The sequence below is a fragment of the Mya arenaria genome, chromosome 17 (genome assembly GCF_026914265.1).
Source record: "Mya arenaria isolate MELC-2E11 chromosome 17, ASM2691426v1".
Taxonomy (NCBI): domain Eukaryota; kingdom Metazoa; phylum Mollusca; class Bivalvia; order Myida; family Myidae; genus Mya; species Mya arenaria.
In genome coordinates, this window is record NC_069138.1 from 13719037 (window position 1) to 13737092 (window position 18056).

The 18056-nt window shown below is 35.9% G+C and overlaps 1 protein-coding gene across 3 annotated transcripts in view; it reads right to left on the reverse strand.

Annotated features, from left to right (window-relative positions):
• LOC128224785 (folylpolyglutamate synthase, mitochondrial-like) overlaps window positions 1–12056 on the reverse strand; it is a 38863-nt gene extending 26807 nt beyond the window's left edge. The window contains exons 1-2 of one of the 3 annotated variants that reach the window (XM_052934832.1): window positions 11919–12056; window positions 9766–9783 (exon numbers count right to left, since the gene is read on the reverse strand). In XM_052934832.1, the coding sequence (XP_052790792.1) occupies window positions 9766–9783; window positions 11919–12005 (105 nt within the window). In that variant the 5' untranslated portion in view covers window positions 12006–12056. Of the gene's footprint in view, window positions 1–4643; window positions 4809–9765; window positions 9784–11918 lie in introns of those variants that run through there. The other 2 variants (XM_052934833.1, XM_052934834.1) reach the window with 2 other exon arrangements.
• Window positions 12057–18056: the final 6000 nt, after the last annotated feature.

Genomic DNA, 18056 nt, shown 5'->3' on the forward strand with positions numbered 1-18056 from the left:
TTTTTAGTAACAATGACCTTGACCTTGGCCCCACCAGCCCCAATATCAAACTTGTCCTGTATCTTCTGATGTTACACCTGTGTACCAAAAATTGTTCAAATCTGTCTAGCCTTTCATGAGTTATCGTCTAAAAAAACGTTTTTCTATTTTTAGAAACAGTGACCTTGACCTTGGCCCCACCAGCCCCAATATCAAACTTGACCTGTATCTTCTGATGTTACACCTGTGTACCAAAAATTGTTCAAATCTGTCAAGCCTTTCATGAGTTATCGTCCGGAAACCGTTTTTCTATTTTTAGTAACAGTGACCTTGACCTTGGCCCCACCAGCCCCAATATCGAACTTGACCTGTATCTTCTGCTGTTACACCTGTGTACCAAAATTTTTTCAAATCTGTCGAGCCTTTCATGAGTTATTGTCCGGAAACCATGAAAACCGACAGACCGCAAGACAGACCGACCGACAGACCGACAAGCTCACTCCTATATACCCCCTCAAACTTCGTTTGTGGGGGTATAATAATTCGTCCTTTTAATCTGGTTTGAGCCAAAGAGGATATCGAGCTACGAGATATCAAGCTAACAGGTTAAGACTGTTTTTATTTTAAAAAAAATTGCGTAACATTTATAACAACATCATATTTATTACTGTTGTTAGCACGGTGTTATACAATAATGTGATGTTGTGTTGTGAGTGAAACTGGAGTACCCAAAGGAAACCCACTTTTCCATCTTGGTGACCAGCAACCAAACTCACATAAGTCCAGTGGCCTGTAGTTGAAACCGGGTCGCCAAGGGGAAAAGCCAGTGCAGTCTAACCACAGTGCTAACTTAAGACAACAAAAATATATACCTAATAAGGCAAAAATTAATTAAAAACAAGTTGATTTGTTGTGTCCCTACCCACAGGTCTAGGTGTGGGCTAAGATTTTTTTTCCATTTATACTTTCTGACCGCTTCATTAAACAAATAATGAACAAGAGCTGTCACAGTATGTGACGAATGCCCCCGAATGTGACATTGACCTACGAACAAGGTCAGTACATGAAAAGTTGATCTTGCCTTTACGTGTCAAATACATATGGCAAGTTATTTTAAATTGCCTCTGAACATAAAAAAATACCACCCATACTTCACAACCTACACTGTTATGTCCTTATATTCAGAATTCCCTTGTGAATAAACACTTAGTGTATCTTTCACCTTAGAGGTAGGGACATGGGTCTTGCACACGACACGTTGTCTTCGTATGTGGAACACATGTAGCAAGTGATTTTAAAATCTGTCCATACAAGGGAAAGTAACAGCCCTGACACGACAACCTATACTCTATGTCCTTATATGCAGCACTCCATTGTGAATTAACACTAAGTGTGACCTTGACCTTTGAGGTAGTGACATGGGTCTTGCACGCGACACGTCGTCTTGGTATGTGGAACACATGTGTCAAGTTTTTTTAAAATCTGTCCATACAAGGGAAAGTTACAGCCCGGACACTACAACCTATTCTCTATGTCCTTATATGCAGCACTCCATTGTGAATAAACACTATGTGTGACCTTGACCTTTGAGGTAGGGACACGGGTCTTGCAAGCGACACGTCGTCTTGGTATGTGGAACACATGTGGCAAGTTATTTTAAAATCTGTCCATACAAGAGAAAGTTACAGCCCGGACACGACAACCTATACTCTATGTCCTTATATGCAGCACTCTATTGTGAATAAACACTAAGTGTGACCTTGACCTTTGAGGTAGGGACACGGGTCTTGCACGCGACACGTCGTCTTGGTATGTGGAACACATGTGGCAAGTTATTTTAAAATCTGTCCATACAAGGGAAAGTTACAGCCCGGACACGACAACCTGTACTCTATGTCCTTATATGCAGCACTCCATTGTGAATAAACAGTAAGTGTGACCTTGACCTTTGAGGTAGGGACACGGGTCTTGCACGCGACACGTCGTCTTGGTATGTGGAACACATGTGGCAAGTTATTTTAAAATCTGTCCATACAAGAGAAAGTTACAGCCCGGACACGACAACCTATACTCTATGTCCTTATATGCAGCACTCCATTGTGAATAAACACTATGTGTGACCTTGACCTTTGAGGTAGGGACACGGGTCTTGCAAGCGACACATCGTCTTGATATGTGGAACACATGTGGCAAGTTATTTTAAAATCTGTCCATACAAGAGAAAGTTACAGCCCTGACACGACAACCTATACTCTATGTCCTTATATGCAGCACTCCATTGTGAATAAACACTAAGTGTGACCTTGACCTTTGAGGTAGGGACACGGGTCTTGCACGCGACACGTTGTCTTGGTATGTGGAACACATGTGGCAAGTTATTTTAAAATCTTTTCATACAAGAGAAAGTTACAGCCCGGACACGACAACCTATACTCTATGTCCTTATATGCAGCACTCCATTGTGAATAAACACTAAGTGTGGCCTTGACCTTTGAGGTAGGGACACGGGTCTTGCACGCGACACGTCGTCTTGGTATGTGGAACACATGTGGCAAGTTATTTTAAAATCTGTCCATACAAGAGAAAGTTACAGCCCGGACACGACAACCTATACTCTATGTCCTTATATGCAGCACTCCATTGTGAATAAACGCTAAGTATGACCTTGACCTTTGAGGTAGGGACACGGGTCTTGCACGCGACACGTCGTCTTGGTATGTGGAACACATGTGGCAAGTTATTTTAAAATCTGTCCATACAAGGGAAAGTTACAGCCCGGACACGACAACCTGTACTCTATGTCCTTATATGCAGCACTCCATTGTGAATAAACACTAAGTGTGACCTTGACCTTTGAGGTAGGGACACGGGTCTTGCACGCGACACGTCGTCTTGGTATGTGGTACACATGTGGCAAGTTATTTTAAAATCTGTCCATACAAGAGAAAGTTACAGCCCGGACACGACAACCTATACTCTATGTCCTTATATGCAGCACTCCATTGTGAATAAACACTAAGTGTGACCTTGACCTTTGAGGTAGGGACACGGGTCTTGCACGTGACACGTCGTCTTGGTATGTGGTACACATGTGGCAAGTTATTTTAAAATCTATCCATACAAGAGAAAGTTACAGCCCGGACACGACAACCTATACTCTATGTCCTTATATGCAGCACTCCATTGTGAATAAACACTAAGTGTGACCTTGACCTTTGAGGTAGGGACACGAGTCTTGCACGCCACACGTCGTCTTGGTATGTGTAACACATGTGGCAAGTTATTTTAAAATCTGTCCATACAAGGGAAAGTTACAGAGCCGGACGGACGGACGGACGGTGCGATTTTAATATGCCCACCTTCGGGGGCATAAAAAAAGATACAACAATTTAACTATGATCACCATAGAGATTAAAAAATATTCTCTGTCAGGGTGTTATTTTTGTAAGATGGACGTGAAACGCAACAAAATATTGCAAATGTCCTAATTAGACCTGCCCCCAAGAATCCTTAGCACTGAAATAACAACAATATTTTTCCCCATTAAGTAAATTCTTTAAAATCCGCTTAATTTGATAATTCGTTATGTATAGAGTCTGAAATATCAAATAGCGACAACACTTGACACATTTTTATTAACCATCACCTAGGCTGTAGGCAGAGTCAAAATTCAGCGACTGACCAATCAGTGTTAAGCTAAGCATAGTTTAAGTTGCAGAATTAGGGAAATAGACACACAAAAAGGCTCCCAGCCTAGTATCTATAAGGGCTTGCATGTCAAACAGAACTTTTACGGTATTTGTTTATTGTGGCCGACACGTAGCTCAATTATAATACACCAGATAGATGAAATTTGAACTACAGACTGACCCATGACCACGTGCACATACATGTACATAAAACAAACATACATGATACAATATTATCTCATAAAGACTGCCTCTAAACTATTAATTCAACTGTCTTCCCTACTGATCTGAATAGCATAATTTAAGTCTAAATACAAATGGCATTGACCTAACATAAGTCAAGCATTTGAAAAATCCACATGCTGATAGCATGTTTCATTTTTTATTTGGAGCTAGCAAACAAAAAAATAATTAGGAATTTAAAGAATTATCATATTGCCATTTAGTCATTAGTCCTTGTTTTCATGTGACAGTTTGATGACATGAATTAAAATCTTAATGATTAGGAATGGACCGAGGTGGGCGTAGTGTATAATGGTTTAAATGTGGTAAGGGGCGTTTCGGGGTCCTCCCCCAAAAACTGAAAGAAATATGGTTAAAATGTGGTTTAAGGGGTTTCAGGGTTCTCCCCCCAAGAAAACTAGGGCTATTTAATTTTGAAATGATGCATTCTGGAATATTTTCTCCATTTTGAAATAAAAAAAAGTTCCCTTGAACAATTTAATGCAATTTACAGGACAAGATGCCTCCATTCTTATCCACAACTGCCTTGACTGGTTTTAAAGCTACATTGAAGGTTAAAATAATGATTTGCACGTCGATCATAATGCTAACACTCGTTGATCATCATGCTAACACGCCAACTGTAACTGCTAAAGAAAAATCAGTAGGAAAACATAAGTCTCTGGTTTTTCTTCTTTCGTTTACATTGTAAATATGTTATAAACAAAGAGTGATTAAGCATGAAAAACGTACCTGGTAAAGCAAAGCCATTTCAGTACAAATAAACTATAACTGTTTTTTGTAGAGCACAGCTTGATCACAATTAATTTATAATTCTACAGTGAGAACACAAAGGTTTACATGGCAGAATATCAAGTAACATGGTTGTGAATGATGTTTAACATTCCCATTCAAAACCAGGGCTCGAAATACGCCATACCTTGGGTCTGTTTTTTGAAGTTAAAGGCACAGTGACACTTTTGGAAATGTGAGGGATTAATTATTTTTTTTCATGTAACAAATTTTCATAGTTTAAGTTTTTAAAGGTACATCAGTAGAACAGAACTAATATAAAAATAATTTAGAAGCCAACTTTGCAGACAAGTTTCAAGATAATTTTTTTTCAAACATAGCATTAATAACCTGGGGCTGCAAATCATAAAGCATCTTAAATAATTTCCAAACTTAGCCCGATGTCTTTAAAATTGTAAAAATCTTTAAAAGTGCAATCAAAAGAGATTTATAAGTGTTAATAACATTAAGTTATCTTTTTTTTTAATAAGGTCAATGAAAATAATGTATTTTGGAAACTTTTTGTCTTTTATTTCATACGACTAAAATGATACTAAAATTAGGAAAGAGACTTAAGTTAGAAAATGACATAAGAAGTTTTATGAATACCGCCCCAGGTAACTATTTACTTAACAAATATATATAAAAGTCTTATAAGGTTGTGGGGATTAGTGCACAGATAGACGTCGCAAAAAAGTGTCAGTCGTTCATACTGTGACCCTCTGAAAGTTTGTCAGTCCAACAAAAAACTTAATGTAACATGTAATGTACTGTAAGGGGAGGTAACATTTGAGACACATTCAAACATTTACACTCTACTAAATATGACTTAAGGTTAGTAAACAAACAATTGATGAACATAACATCTTTACGACCTTTTCAAATCTGAACGCTCAGAGGGAACAAACCTCATACATTTTTAGTCAGACCGAGTCCAAATTTACCAGTAACAACCGTTCGGTGTTCGCGATATCTGAGAAGGGTGTGACACTGGTGAGGGCTACCCCACACGGGACCCCCTTCTACGCCCCCCCCCCCCCCCCCCCCCCCCGAAGACAGTTAGCATTTTTTAGTGTTGAGGTGAAGGATCACACCTACAATCCTCTGGGTTGAAAATCAAGTGTATAACCATAAGACAACAGCACTATGGATCTGCCAAGGATCTTTATAAGGGGATAACTTTCATGAATTGTTTCTTTAATATACATCACACACAGGCAGCGATCCAATTGTCTACACATGCCGAGTTCTATGCTCATTGTTTTCCTAAAAAGGACCCATTACTCCTAAATATGTGCACCTTGAAAATCATGGTCGCATCACCTGTTCTTCAGTATTAAAGGGGCACAAGATTTAGGGATCCCAGATTATTGCTGTAAGACTCACAGTTGTAAAAATGGGAGTCCTGACAAATCCCTTGCACTCAAGATTTAAAAACAAGAGGCTCATGTCAAGGCCTATGCTCAACTGACATGGCTCAGTATTGCTCTTTTGGTTATCTTCAATTCAGACCATATTACCATGTTTTAAAGGGAGGTCAAAACATTTCCATAATACACAACTCTCTATACCAAAGATGGCTCTCTTGTCTATTGTCATTTTTATTTATATGCTTCAAAGGGAGACAAAGACTATAATAATATAAAACTGTACAAAATTGTCTCCCTTAGAAATTGCATTTCAAGGGCCATAATTCAGTCAAACATTGGCAGAATTGGCTGGTTTACAATATGAACCGAGCTTTTATTGATATCTAACTACTGCAGTGGTCAAAATTGGGATGAGCCCGTCAGCTCTGCACTGGTAAAATGCTTTCTGCACTGGCATTGCTCAAATTCTGGATGTTATATAGCAGGGCTTGTTGTTTACTTTCATGGCAAGACCCAGAATAAGGATTTGGCCTTGTTAATCTAAAAGTCGATTTGAAGTCTGCTACTGTATAAGTTTGCTTTAGATACAATGTTTTAAAGACGGATGCACAGACAACAGACACCAAGCCATCAGCTTTGGCTAGTAGAGCAAATGGTCCACTGCACACATGCACAAGCCATGAAACAAATAAAGCTATATGTATTAAAGATTTATCATATTCGTGTACATGATCTAAAAACTTGAATGATACGTTCATGTACAATTTGTCATGCATTTTATATGTAAGTGAACATTCATGCAGGCTTATGTTAGACATTGTCCGACATGTTAACCTTTAACCACATTGGTGACAGAATAATAAGGGATATGAAAGAGAAGGGGATATAAGAACGCCAAGGAGCAAACATGAACACTCGCCTGTTGATTTTCAGTCAAAACAGGGGAAGAAAGATATCCCACAGCCTTGTTGTACATGACAGCAACATGTGTACCTCGTTTCATTTGAATATCTTAAACAGCTTTTGAGTACTGGCAAAGGTTCGGTTTTTCCAGACAGAAGACGCTGCTGACAACAGCGCCAAGGCTATCACAATATCTACACCCCCCCGCCCTCCCCCCCCAAACAAACACACCTGGGGCCATATTACAGAAGCATCTTAAGTTATTTTTTTACCTTTTCCTTAAATTAAACAATTTCCTTAACTGATATATATCATTTGAAGAAAGTATTATGCTAAGTGTTTATTCTCTTATTAAAATATGGACACTTACGTTTTTAAAAAAGAAAACTCCATTTTAAAGAACTAGTTTTTTAAAGAAATATAACAATTCCAAATTTTACACTTAAGTATATGTTAAAAATATCTTAAGATGCTTCTGTAATACACACCCTGAAAACTAAAGGTTGGTCAAATTTGTAAAACAGAAGTATTTTAAAACAAAACCATTCAAGTTGGCAAGAACATAGTGTCCCTATATCATACAATAAATTGGTACTGGCTAATTTGTGAAAAAAAGAATGACCAAAATTTTAACCCCTCTAAAAGAAGTAAACTAAGACACAGGACTAATAAAGACTAAATGGCTTCATGGTCAAAATGGACATTTTAAAATGAAAGAGAAAATTCCAGAAAATGATAAGCACACGTTGTTGCTTAGAAAGTTCAGATTGTGAAATATCACCTGCACCATTCAAAAAAACCCGCAATATATTAAGTTGACAAAGGTCTAGTACTCTACCATTGTGAGAAACAGTCCGGCATGGAAAGAGGCACCAACATTTAATATTAAACACTATTTCATTTAAAATAAAAAATGTTTATACTAAAAATCTGCCAACCTTCCTGACTTTTTAAAAAAGAAAATATATTTTTTTTAGAAGTGGTCTTTTAAATTAAATCATATTGAAATAACTTAATGAATTATATGCCCATTTAAGAAGATTAATCTGAATATTCATGAGGTTAATCTGAATATTCATGATATTCATGAGGTAAATATGAATAGTCATGAGGTGAATATGAATATTCATGAGGTAAATATGAATATTCATGCTAAAACACGATATAAATTATATGACAATAATAAACCTTCATTAAAATAAACCAGCTATATTCTAAACATGAGCATATTAACTGAGCAAGATTATATATCCCTGTAAGTGGAGAATGTCATGTTTTGCGCCAAAAGCATTTTACTGTGCAATAATTGATAAATGCTAGCTGTCCTTACCAGGATTTAACTTAGGAGACTTAGGGGCAAAATTGAAGAGAGAACTTGGGGTGCCTGAACTAACCCAGGAAGTGAGACAAACAAAACATTTTTTAGTGTATAATAGACTAAAACCACTTAGAACTCGACTATATAAATATATGCCACTTTGTTCATACATGCCAAATACCCCGGAATTTCGACCCATCCCCTGGTCCCCGCCGGGGGATCCATATCCCCTGGAATTAAAAAAAAAATCAAAAATGATTGTAATTTGAGTGTATTTCAGTATTTATTCTTATATTATAAATGCAGATATTGCGCAAGTTTTCGCCGCGTAAAAATCCCCTGGTGTAATATCAAAATCCCCTGGAATTCAGACCAAAATCCCCTGGGAAGCCTCTCAGAAATATGGCATGTATGTTTGTTGATGAAATATTTAAATGAATAAAGGGGCTTTAACTTGTATTTAGGATCACATGGAGTTTACATAATTTTCTTGCAGCCTTACACACTAAAGTGAAGTATTATGTCCCTTGCATTATCAATTTTTAAGATACATGTATGATAAAAAGTCCCATTTGTCAAAAATCTTATTAAAAAACCCTACTTTAAAAAATAAATTTATAGTAAATCAGTGACCAATATTTGTATTTAGGATGAAAGAAAGTTGGCGAATGTCTTACAAGTCTGTACAACTGTGTAATGTTACAAGTCAACTGAAAGAACAGTGTTCGAGATACATGTGCATATGGTAAAAATCCCAACTTGCAATAAAACTTAAACTGGACACATACAGCGATGCAAGCGGGAGTATAAAAGCCCTTCTTATCTAAGCTAAAAATGGTGCACGCGTAATAAACAGGGCCTCCCAAAGAAAGTTGAGAATAATTTACTCCCTAGAAATGGGTCAAAACTTTCAAAATTGATTCCTTGGAAGTAATTTTAAATAAAAAATCCAAAGTAGAAAAGCCTTGTGTCAAAATTACTTTTATGGTCACAATTTCAATAAGTCTTTAAATAAAATGAATTATTAAAATATAATTCTTTGAATTTGGCAAGTAAAAATTTCAAATTAGGTTATTTTTAACATACCGGTCTTAGTTGAAAACTAGTGGAAAAAGATATTGTATTAGGAAGACTCAAACTTCCAGATTCAAAGAAAAACTTCCGAAATTGATGGACAGGAGACAAGTTCATACTACCAGTGCATTTACAAGCTGTTACACAAGAAGGCAATTCATAATCACACACACGAGACCATACTCAGTATTTGGAAAAAATAAAATTAACATGTGTTACCATATGCTCCTTTTGACTTGCTAAACATAATAGTGCGGTGTAACCTTTAATTCCATTTTTGATGATATAGAATAAAGCGCAGCTGAATAATTATAACACTAATACTGTTTCATAATTTCAAAACAGACTTTTATTTCCTTTTATCACTTTTAAAATGTCCATTATAACCATCACAAGTTTTCCATTACATTTTACTCACCACAAATTTTCTGTAAATCTTAAATCAAGAGAAAAAATAAGATAAATTAATGAATTTATTTTATCTTTTAAACTTATATAATATATGTATTATATATAATTATATGTCAGACTCAGATCAACATTTACGGCCAGCCCCACACACAACACCATGGCCAAAAGTGCATTCCGTACAATATAAATGGGATCTGTGCGGGCCATTTTTCTCTCATAAAACCAAATAAAATTAAAATAGGATACTTTAACAGTTGTAACAGAACAGTCAAAATTAGCTGAAGCTTATACTAATACTTTTAGGCTTGCTTAAATTTTGGCTTGTACATTAAAGAAGCTAATTTTGTTAACTGACAGTTCATCAAGCCAAATGAAGTTCAGCAACATATCTAATAATTATTATCACTGGCCCGTAGAAAAATAAGCAGAAGCTTATACTAATTATAGTAATACTTTTGGGCTCAGTAAGACAGCATGCACGCCATCTTGTTTCACAGATGACGTCAAATATAGATAAGAAACATAATTCATAGCTACGTATATAGGAACACTTCAGGTATCGGCCACAGTTTCATTATAAATTAGACAAGTTGTTGGGCCAGCCATAGATACAAATATTATACATAATATAACTGGAAAAAATGTGCTTCCCAAAAATGTATTGGATTTTATAACTGTATTTTTCCTTGATTTTTTTGGTGCAATTTACTGCCTTCTAAAGGCTGTTTCCCCTTGCAAAAAACTGTCCATTTTTCCCAAAATTTTAATATTTTTTTCCCAATTTGATAAATGTACATTACGTTAATGAATAAAAAAGCAATGAATTCCTTGAACTATAAACAAAAGCTTGACAATACTTACTCTTTCACAGCATAATGTATGCATAAAAAGGTTAAAACATGTATATGTGCCATTATATTAGCTATTTTGGCCTGATTTTGTATTTTTCCACCTAAATGGCCCTCAAGGAGTCTTCTGACAATAAAAAAGCATCCCTGATCGCTAATTTGTAGCTAAGGCCTAAAAAAAATACATTTGGTTCGGGTTACCCGACCCTACCTACGTAATAGGCGCCGACCCTACCGTTTAAATAGTCAGTTTGAATAAAAAAAAATAAAAAAATGCTTTTCAATATGTAGTTTAAAACCTTAAATGCTTACTTAGAAGATATCTTTAACACCATTCCGCTATGATAAATATGACAGTCTTATATAAACCTAATACGAAAAAAAAAAAAAAAAGCCTACCTACCTTACCTATTTTTGAAAAGGATGTAACCCTAACCAAACAAATTTTTTTTTTAGGCCTAAGTGTTTGTTAAGGCTACACCCCTTCCGTCATTCTGAAATGCCGTCCAGGCTAAACATGATTTAACAAAAAAGCCTGGAGAGCATTTTACAATGACTACTACACCCCTATGGCCCATTCGGAACATCTCGGCCATTTTATTGAAAACAACCTAGGATGTATGCCGGTACATCAGTTGAAGTAGTTCGTAAATTTTTGAATTATATCATTTATGACATGCAGTGTTTTAGAATTGTATTTATTGATCTAAGTTTAAATTGATTGACAGTGAAGTATATTATTGCAAATATAATTAAGATTTCCGAGATTAAAGTCATAAAGTTTAACTGCTGAATTAAATTACTACGCGATCTACTTGAAGCGGACTTAAACATACCTCTTTTTGAGTATGTAAACCGTCCAAATACATCCGAGGTTGTTTTCGATAAATATGGCCAAGGAGCTCCCAATGCCCTATGGCCACGATCACCCCACCCCCAAGTCAATCACCAAAAAGAAGAAAAAAAATTACACTATATCACAAGAATTATAGTTTTTAATACTATTATTTCCCAGCTGAACACTAATTTCCATATTCAAGAAGTAATAACATTGAACCTCAACCAGACTTAACAAATATGGAATTTACTAGGAAGGTGAAGAGTTACAGTACAAGAAAGGCACCGGACCCATTACAAAAATGATGCAAGAAACAACATAATGTATTGGAATTTTTCTAAAAATGGAAATTTAACACCCTGACAAGTCTGTTTTAGTGCCACTCTCTGACAGTGTAATGAGCTTTATGAAGACTAAGAATGTCGACGAAGTTCGAAAGAGATTGGGTACGAAACTTGTATTAAATCAAGTTACCTCATAATTCTGTCTTTCACCGATGACAGCCGACGAAACAATTGTCCGGACCATAATTCTGGGTTTGATCGAGATATTTATGAGCATTAAGTTTAAAATGTTCAATTACATAATGCAGCGAAGCTATGGATTTTCAAGTAGATACAATATGTATCTAGTAAAAACGTATTTAGTAAAACGGTCAAAATTAATGTGTCATGACTCTCATTCTCTTTTCTCCAATAGGATATGTTTGTAGGAAAAGTAACTTACGGTACCAGTCTAGTCTAAAATAATAGACGTGTTATACGGGATTCTTCCAATCCCTAACTTTTACGTGAAGGATTTGCCATATCAAAAATCGTAAAAAAAATCCGTCAACGTACAATTATTTGGACTAGGTACCACTCTAAATTAAGGTCAGAGGACAGACAAAAGTCGACGAATTAAAGTGAAATAAAAATATTGTGAAGAACAGTAAACGATCACACTTTTTATTTTTTTTATTTGGATTTCTTATGCGAATAAATCTTTAAATGGACAAGGCTTATTAGAATATTAAAGATGCGAACATTACCAAGGCAGCAACTCAGTTGTATGCACACAATTTGTATCGTGACATGCGAGCATGACCAAGGCAGCATCGCACGTGTTTGCACAATATTTGTCACGTGACATGCGAGCATAACTGTTAGGCAGCGTCGCACGTGTATGCACAAAAGTTGTCACGTGACATGCGAGCATGACCATGGCAGCATCAAACGCGCATGCACACACTTTGTTATGTGACATGCGAGCATAACTAAGGATGCGTCACAGACAATGTACAAGTTGCCATTTTTTAAATTTATAATGCTTTATCCAACCTGGGGTGGTCCCTGTGGTTGGTTATATATGGGCACTTTCATGCATAGGCGCCATATATCAGCCCTTTGTTATTATTTAAACACACAAGTCCCATTTTACCAACCACGCGGGTACAATTAAAGTCCCGAAAAAAAAAGGAAAACAAAAAAGAGAAGAAAAGGTGAAACGGGACATTACTATTCATTACTATTAATTCCTAACGTGTAACTGTTAAAGGAAAACAATACAAATAATTTGAAATATTTATACACATTTTAACAAAAAATGAGAAAGGTCATCGTATTTTAAAAAAAAAAGAGAAATCCAGATAAACGCACTGAGTATAGTTTATGGTGCATACCAGCACTCACCGCCGCTATCATCGCATTGAAAGGGCTGGTTAAGGAAACTTGTTAGGATAAGATCCATTCAAATTAACGAATTTTAAACTATCGAGTTTATATACTGCCAAGGAAATATATGTATTACATGTAGGCTGAGCCTAAAAGGTATAATGTGAAGGTGATATTAAAATTAAAACAACACTGATTATTTAACTTTAGATTTTTATTTACTGTGTAGAAATCAATGTATTTTTTATATTATGATGTTGTTTGCCAGGGGTGTATAACGAAGGCTGTATCATACGTATACGTAGGCACACAGTGTGTCATGTGCCATGCGTAAAGTGTCGGGGTCGTATATTTTAGAAAAATAGAGATATACTAAAACTACATTTTCATTATTAAAGTACCGTTTAAAAGGGACTTACGTAGTCACATTTTCACTTAACGCGTTATTTGATTGACGATACGATTTCCATTGGTTAATTTATGTTGTCGTTTTGATAGAATCGTATTGTTGTAGTTACACTTCATCATTTGAAAGGTTTGTATTGGATTATTTCTGTACAACAAGTGCCCTTGAAAAAAAATGAGATGTGATAAGTTTCTTCACATTTTCTCTGATACAACTGTTGCAAGTTTTGTTTTGTTTTCAAATCAAATTTCAGGGCATATTCAAATATTTCTTCATTTTTAAGCACATGCAGTATATATGTACATATTTCAACTATATGGTATGCATGCGTATGATATTTTAATTTCTTTCACAGTATTTTGCTTGCCATCATTGTATGCTATTTACAATATATGATCTGACAACAGTGTTGCTATTTCACGATATTTCGTCTGACAGTTCTACATGTGTATGCTATTTCACAATGTTTGATCTGACAACAGTGTACAAAGTTCCACACTATTTGGTCAAATTCTTAATATGTGATTATGAAGGTACTGAAGATTATTCCCCATCCCTTTGTTTGCAAGAATATTGAGCACGCACATTTGATGAAAATTCGACTGAAAGAACTTGAAATGGTTGCAGAGTTGGGAAGAACTGCACCGTTTGATGTTTGCAAAACATTTTTGAGTCCAAAGTCAGTTGAAAAACCTAGAAGAATTGCATTTTGGCCAAAACTCCTTAACTTGAATTATAGACATACAAGGGCTTGCATGGATGACAGACAGTTATATGAATTTTAAAGTTTAAATTTGGCTTCCATGTCTAGCATGCGTTGTTCTACTGGGCAAGTACATGTATGTTATCAATAACATCATTCAGCTGTACTTTGTTATAAACACTTATCCTGCATGTAACCATAGTCCCGTGAAGTTTATTTTTATTTTATTTGTAGTCCTTTAGCATTAATCATCCCATGGTATTCCAAACAAATACACCCCGGGTAACTGTACGCTATAAATAGTCAATATATCTATTTACGTTAATGGAAACTCCACTTTTGGTTTGAAGTTTAAAGAAAGCGTACTTTACCGATTCAACGGTTTTAAAGAAAACGTGTGTGGAATATTGGAATAAGGGTCAGTTTAGCATATTATGTTAACAACTTACTTTTAAAATAACTGTCAAAATTACTAGTTTTTATTTATTAAAATTAATCATGAAATTCACGAAAATATACAATATAAATGTTACCGAGTGTTCCCGTTAAAATTGAATTGTTCTTCAACCAAATTTAACTGTGTCTTTAAGACAGAATAAATGTCTCGATAGCGAAAGCGAACTAAAGGCTTACATAGTATTTTTTCTTGATGTGTATTCAAATTGAAGTTGAAAAGTGTGGTATAACTGCCGTTAAGACAATTGCATAACATGTTCATTAGCTAGATCGTCAAAAAATGGGATCCCACGAATACACATCTTTAATAAATATCAAACTATCAAATTCATAAAGTATTGAACTTGTGAAATTTATTATAAATGGTTCTGCTGTATGTGAAAGACCTACTTTAAGGAATGTTTGGCATGATAATCCCCTGCTGTGCATCCCCTGTTTATTGCACTAGTCTCACAGTAGGGGCCATTTCCTGTGTATTGGTTTATTGGTTCAGGGCAATTTATGTTTGACAATTTTCGAGTAGATTATCTCATTGTCTCACTTATACATATAAACAATATGCATAGCTAATGTATTTATTAATTGAACCAATTGAAAATAGATAATAAACAAATAAGAGTGATAAGTTTTAAAATGGTTATATAACATATATATTTAAATCCATTTTAAATGCACGGTAACCATTGTTATATCCAAATTGTTAAGCATCCTGGTTAAATCATATTAATAGGCTATCATATATAACATAACTCTTATTCTTACTTAAAGGCATTGTAATAATAACATTATTTTCATTTCCGGAATAAAACACTAACATTACTAAAAGACAAGATGTATATTGTCCATCTATAAATAAAAACTTTTTAATTGCACAGCTGGACACTAAGATCGGAGATCTGATAAGCAGCATAAGGCCGCAATTGAGATAAAGATCTTATCACATAAATTGACAATTATACACGGATTGGGGGGGGGGGGGCATTGATAGAAGGCGAAACTAAATAAGAAAATATGTCATGACCGAATGGCTCTTTTTGATTTTTGCATGAGTAAACACGTCATGAGTGAATGCCTCCGCTGTATGTTGTACATGAGTAAACACGACCTAACTGAATGGCTCCTTCGTATGTTGTTCATGAGTAAACACGACCTAACTGAATGGCTCCTTTATATATTGTTCATGAGTAAACAGGTCATGATTGAATGGCTCCGCTGTATGTTGTGCATGAGTTAACACGTCCTGACTGCATGGCTCCGCTGTATGTTGTTCATGAGTAAACACGACCTAACTGAATGGCTCCGTTGTATGTTGTTCATGAGTAAACACGACCTAACTGAATGGCTCCTTTGTATGTTAAGCATGAGTAAACACGACCTAACTGAATGGCTCCTCGGTATGTTGTTCATGAGTAAACACGACCTAACTGAATGGCTCCTCTGTATGTTGTACATGAGTTAACACGACCTAACTGAATGGCTCCTTTGTATGTTGTACATGAGTAAACACGACCTAACTGAATGGCTCCTCTGTATGTTGTACATGAGTTAACACGTCCTAACTGAATGGCTCCTCTGTATGTTGTTCATGAGGAAACACGACCTAACTGAATGGCTCCTTTGTATGTTGTACATGAGTAAACACGGCCTAACTGAATGGCTCCTCTGTATGTTGTTCATGAGTAAACACGACCTAACTGAATGGCTCCTTTGTATGTTGTACATGAGTAAACACGACCTAACTGATTGGCTCCTTTGTATGTTGTTCATGAGTAAACACGGCCTAACTGAATGGCTCCTTTGTATGTTGTTCATGAGTAAACACGACCTTACTGAATGGCTCCTCTGTATGTTGTTCATGAGTAAACACGACCTAACTGAATGGCTCCTTTGTATGTTGTTCATGAGTAAACACGACCTAACTGAATGGCTCCTTTGTATGTTGTTCACGAGTTAACACGACCTAACTGAATGGCTCCTTTGTATGTTAAGCATGAGTAAACACGACCTAACTGAATGGCTCCTTTGTATGTTGTTCATGAGTAAACACGGCCTAACTGAATGGCTCCTCTGTATGTTGTTCATGAGTAAACACGACCTAACTGAATGGCTCCTTTGTATGTTGTTCATGAGTAAACACGACCTAACTGAATGGCTCCTCTGTATGTTGTACATGAGTTAACACGACCTAACTGAATGGCTCCTTTGTATGTTGTTCACGAGTAAACACGACCTTACTGAATGGCTCCTTTGTATGTTGTTCACAAGTAAACACGACCTTACTGAATGGCTCCTTTGTATGTTGTTCATGAGTAAACACGACCTAACTGAATGGCTCCTTTGTATGTTGTTCACGAGTAAACACGACCTTACTGAATGGCTCCTTCATATATTGTTCATGAGTACACACGTCATGACTGAATGGCTCCGCTGTATGTTGTACATGACTTAACACGTCCTTACTAAATTGCTCCTCTGTATGGTGTGCATGAGTGAACACAGCCTTACTGAATGGCTCCTCTGTATGTTGTTCACGAGTAAACACGACCTAACTGAATAGCTCCTCTGTATGTTGTTCACGAGTAAACACGACCTAACTGAATGGCTCCTCTGTATGGTGTACATGAGTAAACACGTCCTTACTAAATTGCACCTCTATATGGTGTGCATGAGTAAACACGACCTAACTGAATGGCTCCGCTGTCTGTTGTGCATGAGTAAACATTGTGATGTTAGTAATCACGACATGGCTGAATGACTCTGCTGTATTTAATGTATGACTAAACAAAATATGATTCAATAGTTCCGCTGTATGTTGTGATACAAGTAAACATGTCCTTACTAAATGGCTCTTCTGTAGGTTGTGCATGTGTAAACACTTCATGACTGAATTACTGCGCCGTATTTTGTGCATGAGTAAAACTTCACACTGTTGTATGTTGTGGTTGTAAAAAGCGTCTTAACGAAATATCTCAATTATTATAAATATCTCTTGACTAATCCATGTTATAGCGCATTGTTCTTAGTTTTAACCACCTAAACTGCACTTAGCTTTGAAACGAATTATTGATTTTGTACAGTTTCTAGAATATAAACTCAAATCAGCAGTATACTATTTTTGGAATAGCTCTTAAGGAAATTCAGTACGTCCTTGAACGAAATATATTATTGATTATTTAGAAAATATTGTAAAACGTTTAATAAAGATCAGTGTGTGAACAGTATCACTAAACACCCGCTACTGCCACATGGTATGGTATCAAAAAACGACATGGTTTATTTCCAGTTGATAATGCACATACTCATTATAAATATCGGAATTCCGCCTTCCATATCTTTCTTTAAATTTTTAATCGATTTGTACGAATTCTTTCCTTTCAAAATTTTAACCATTTATG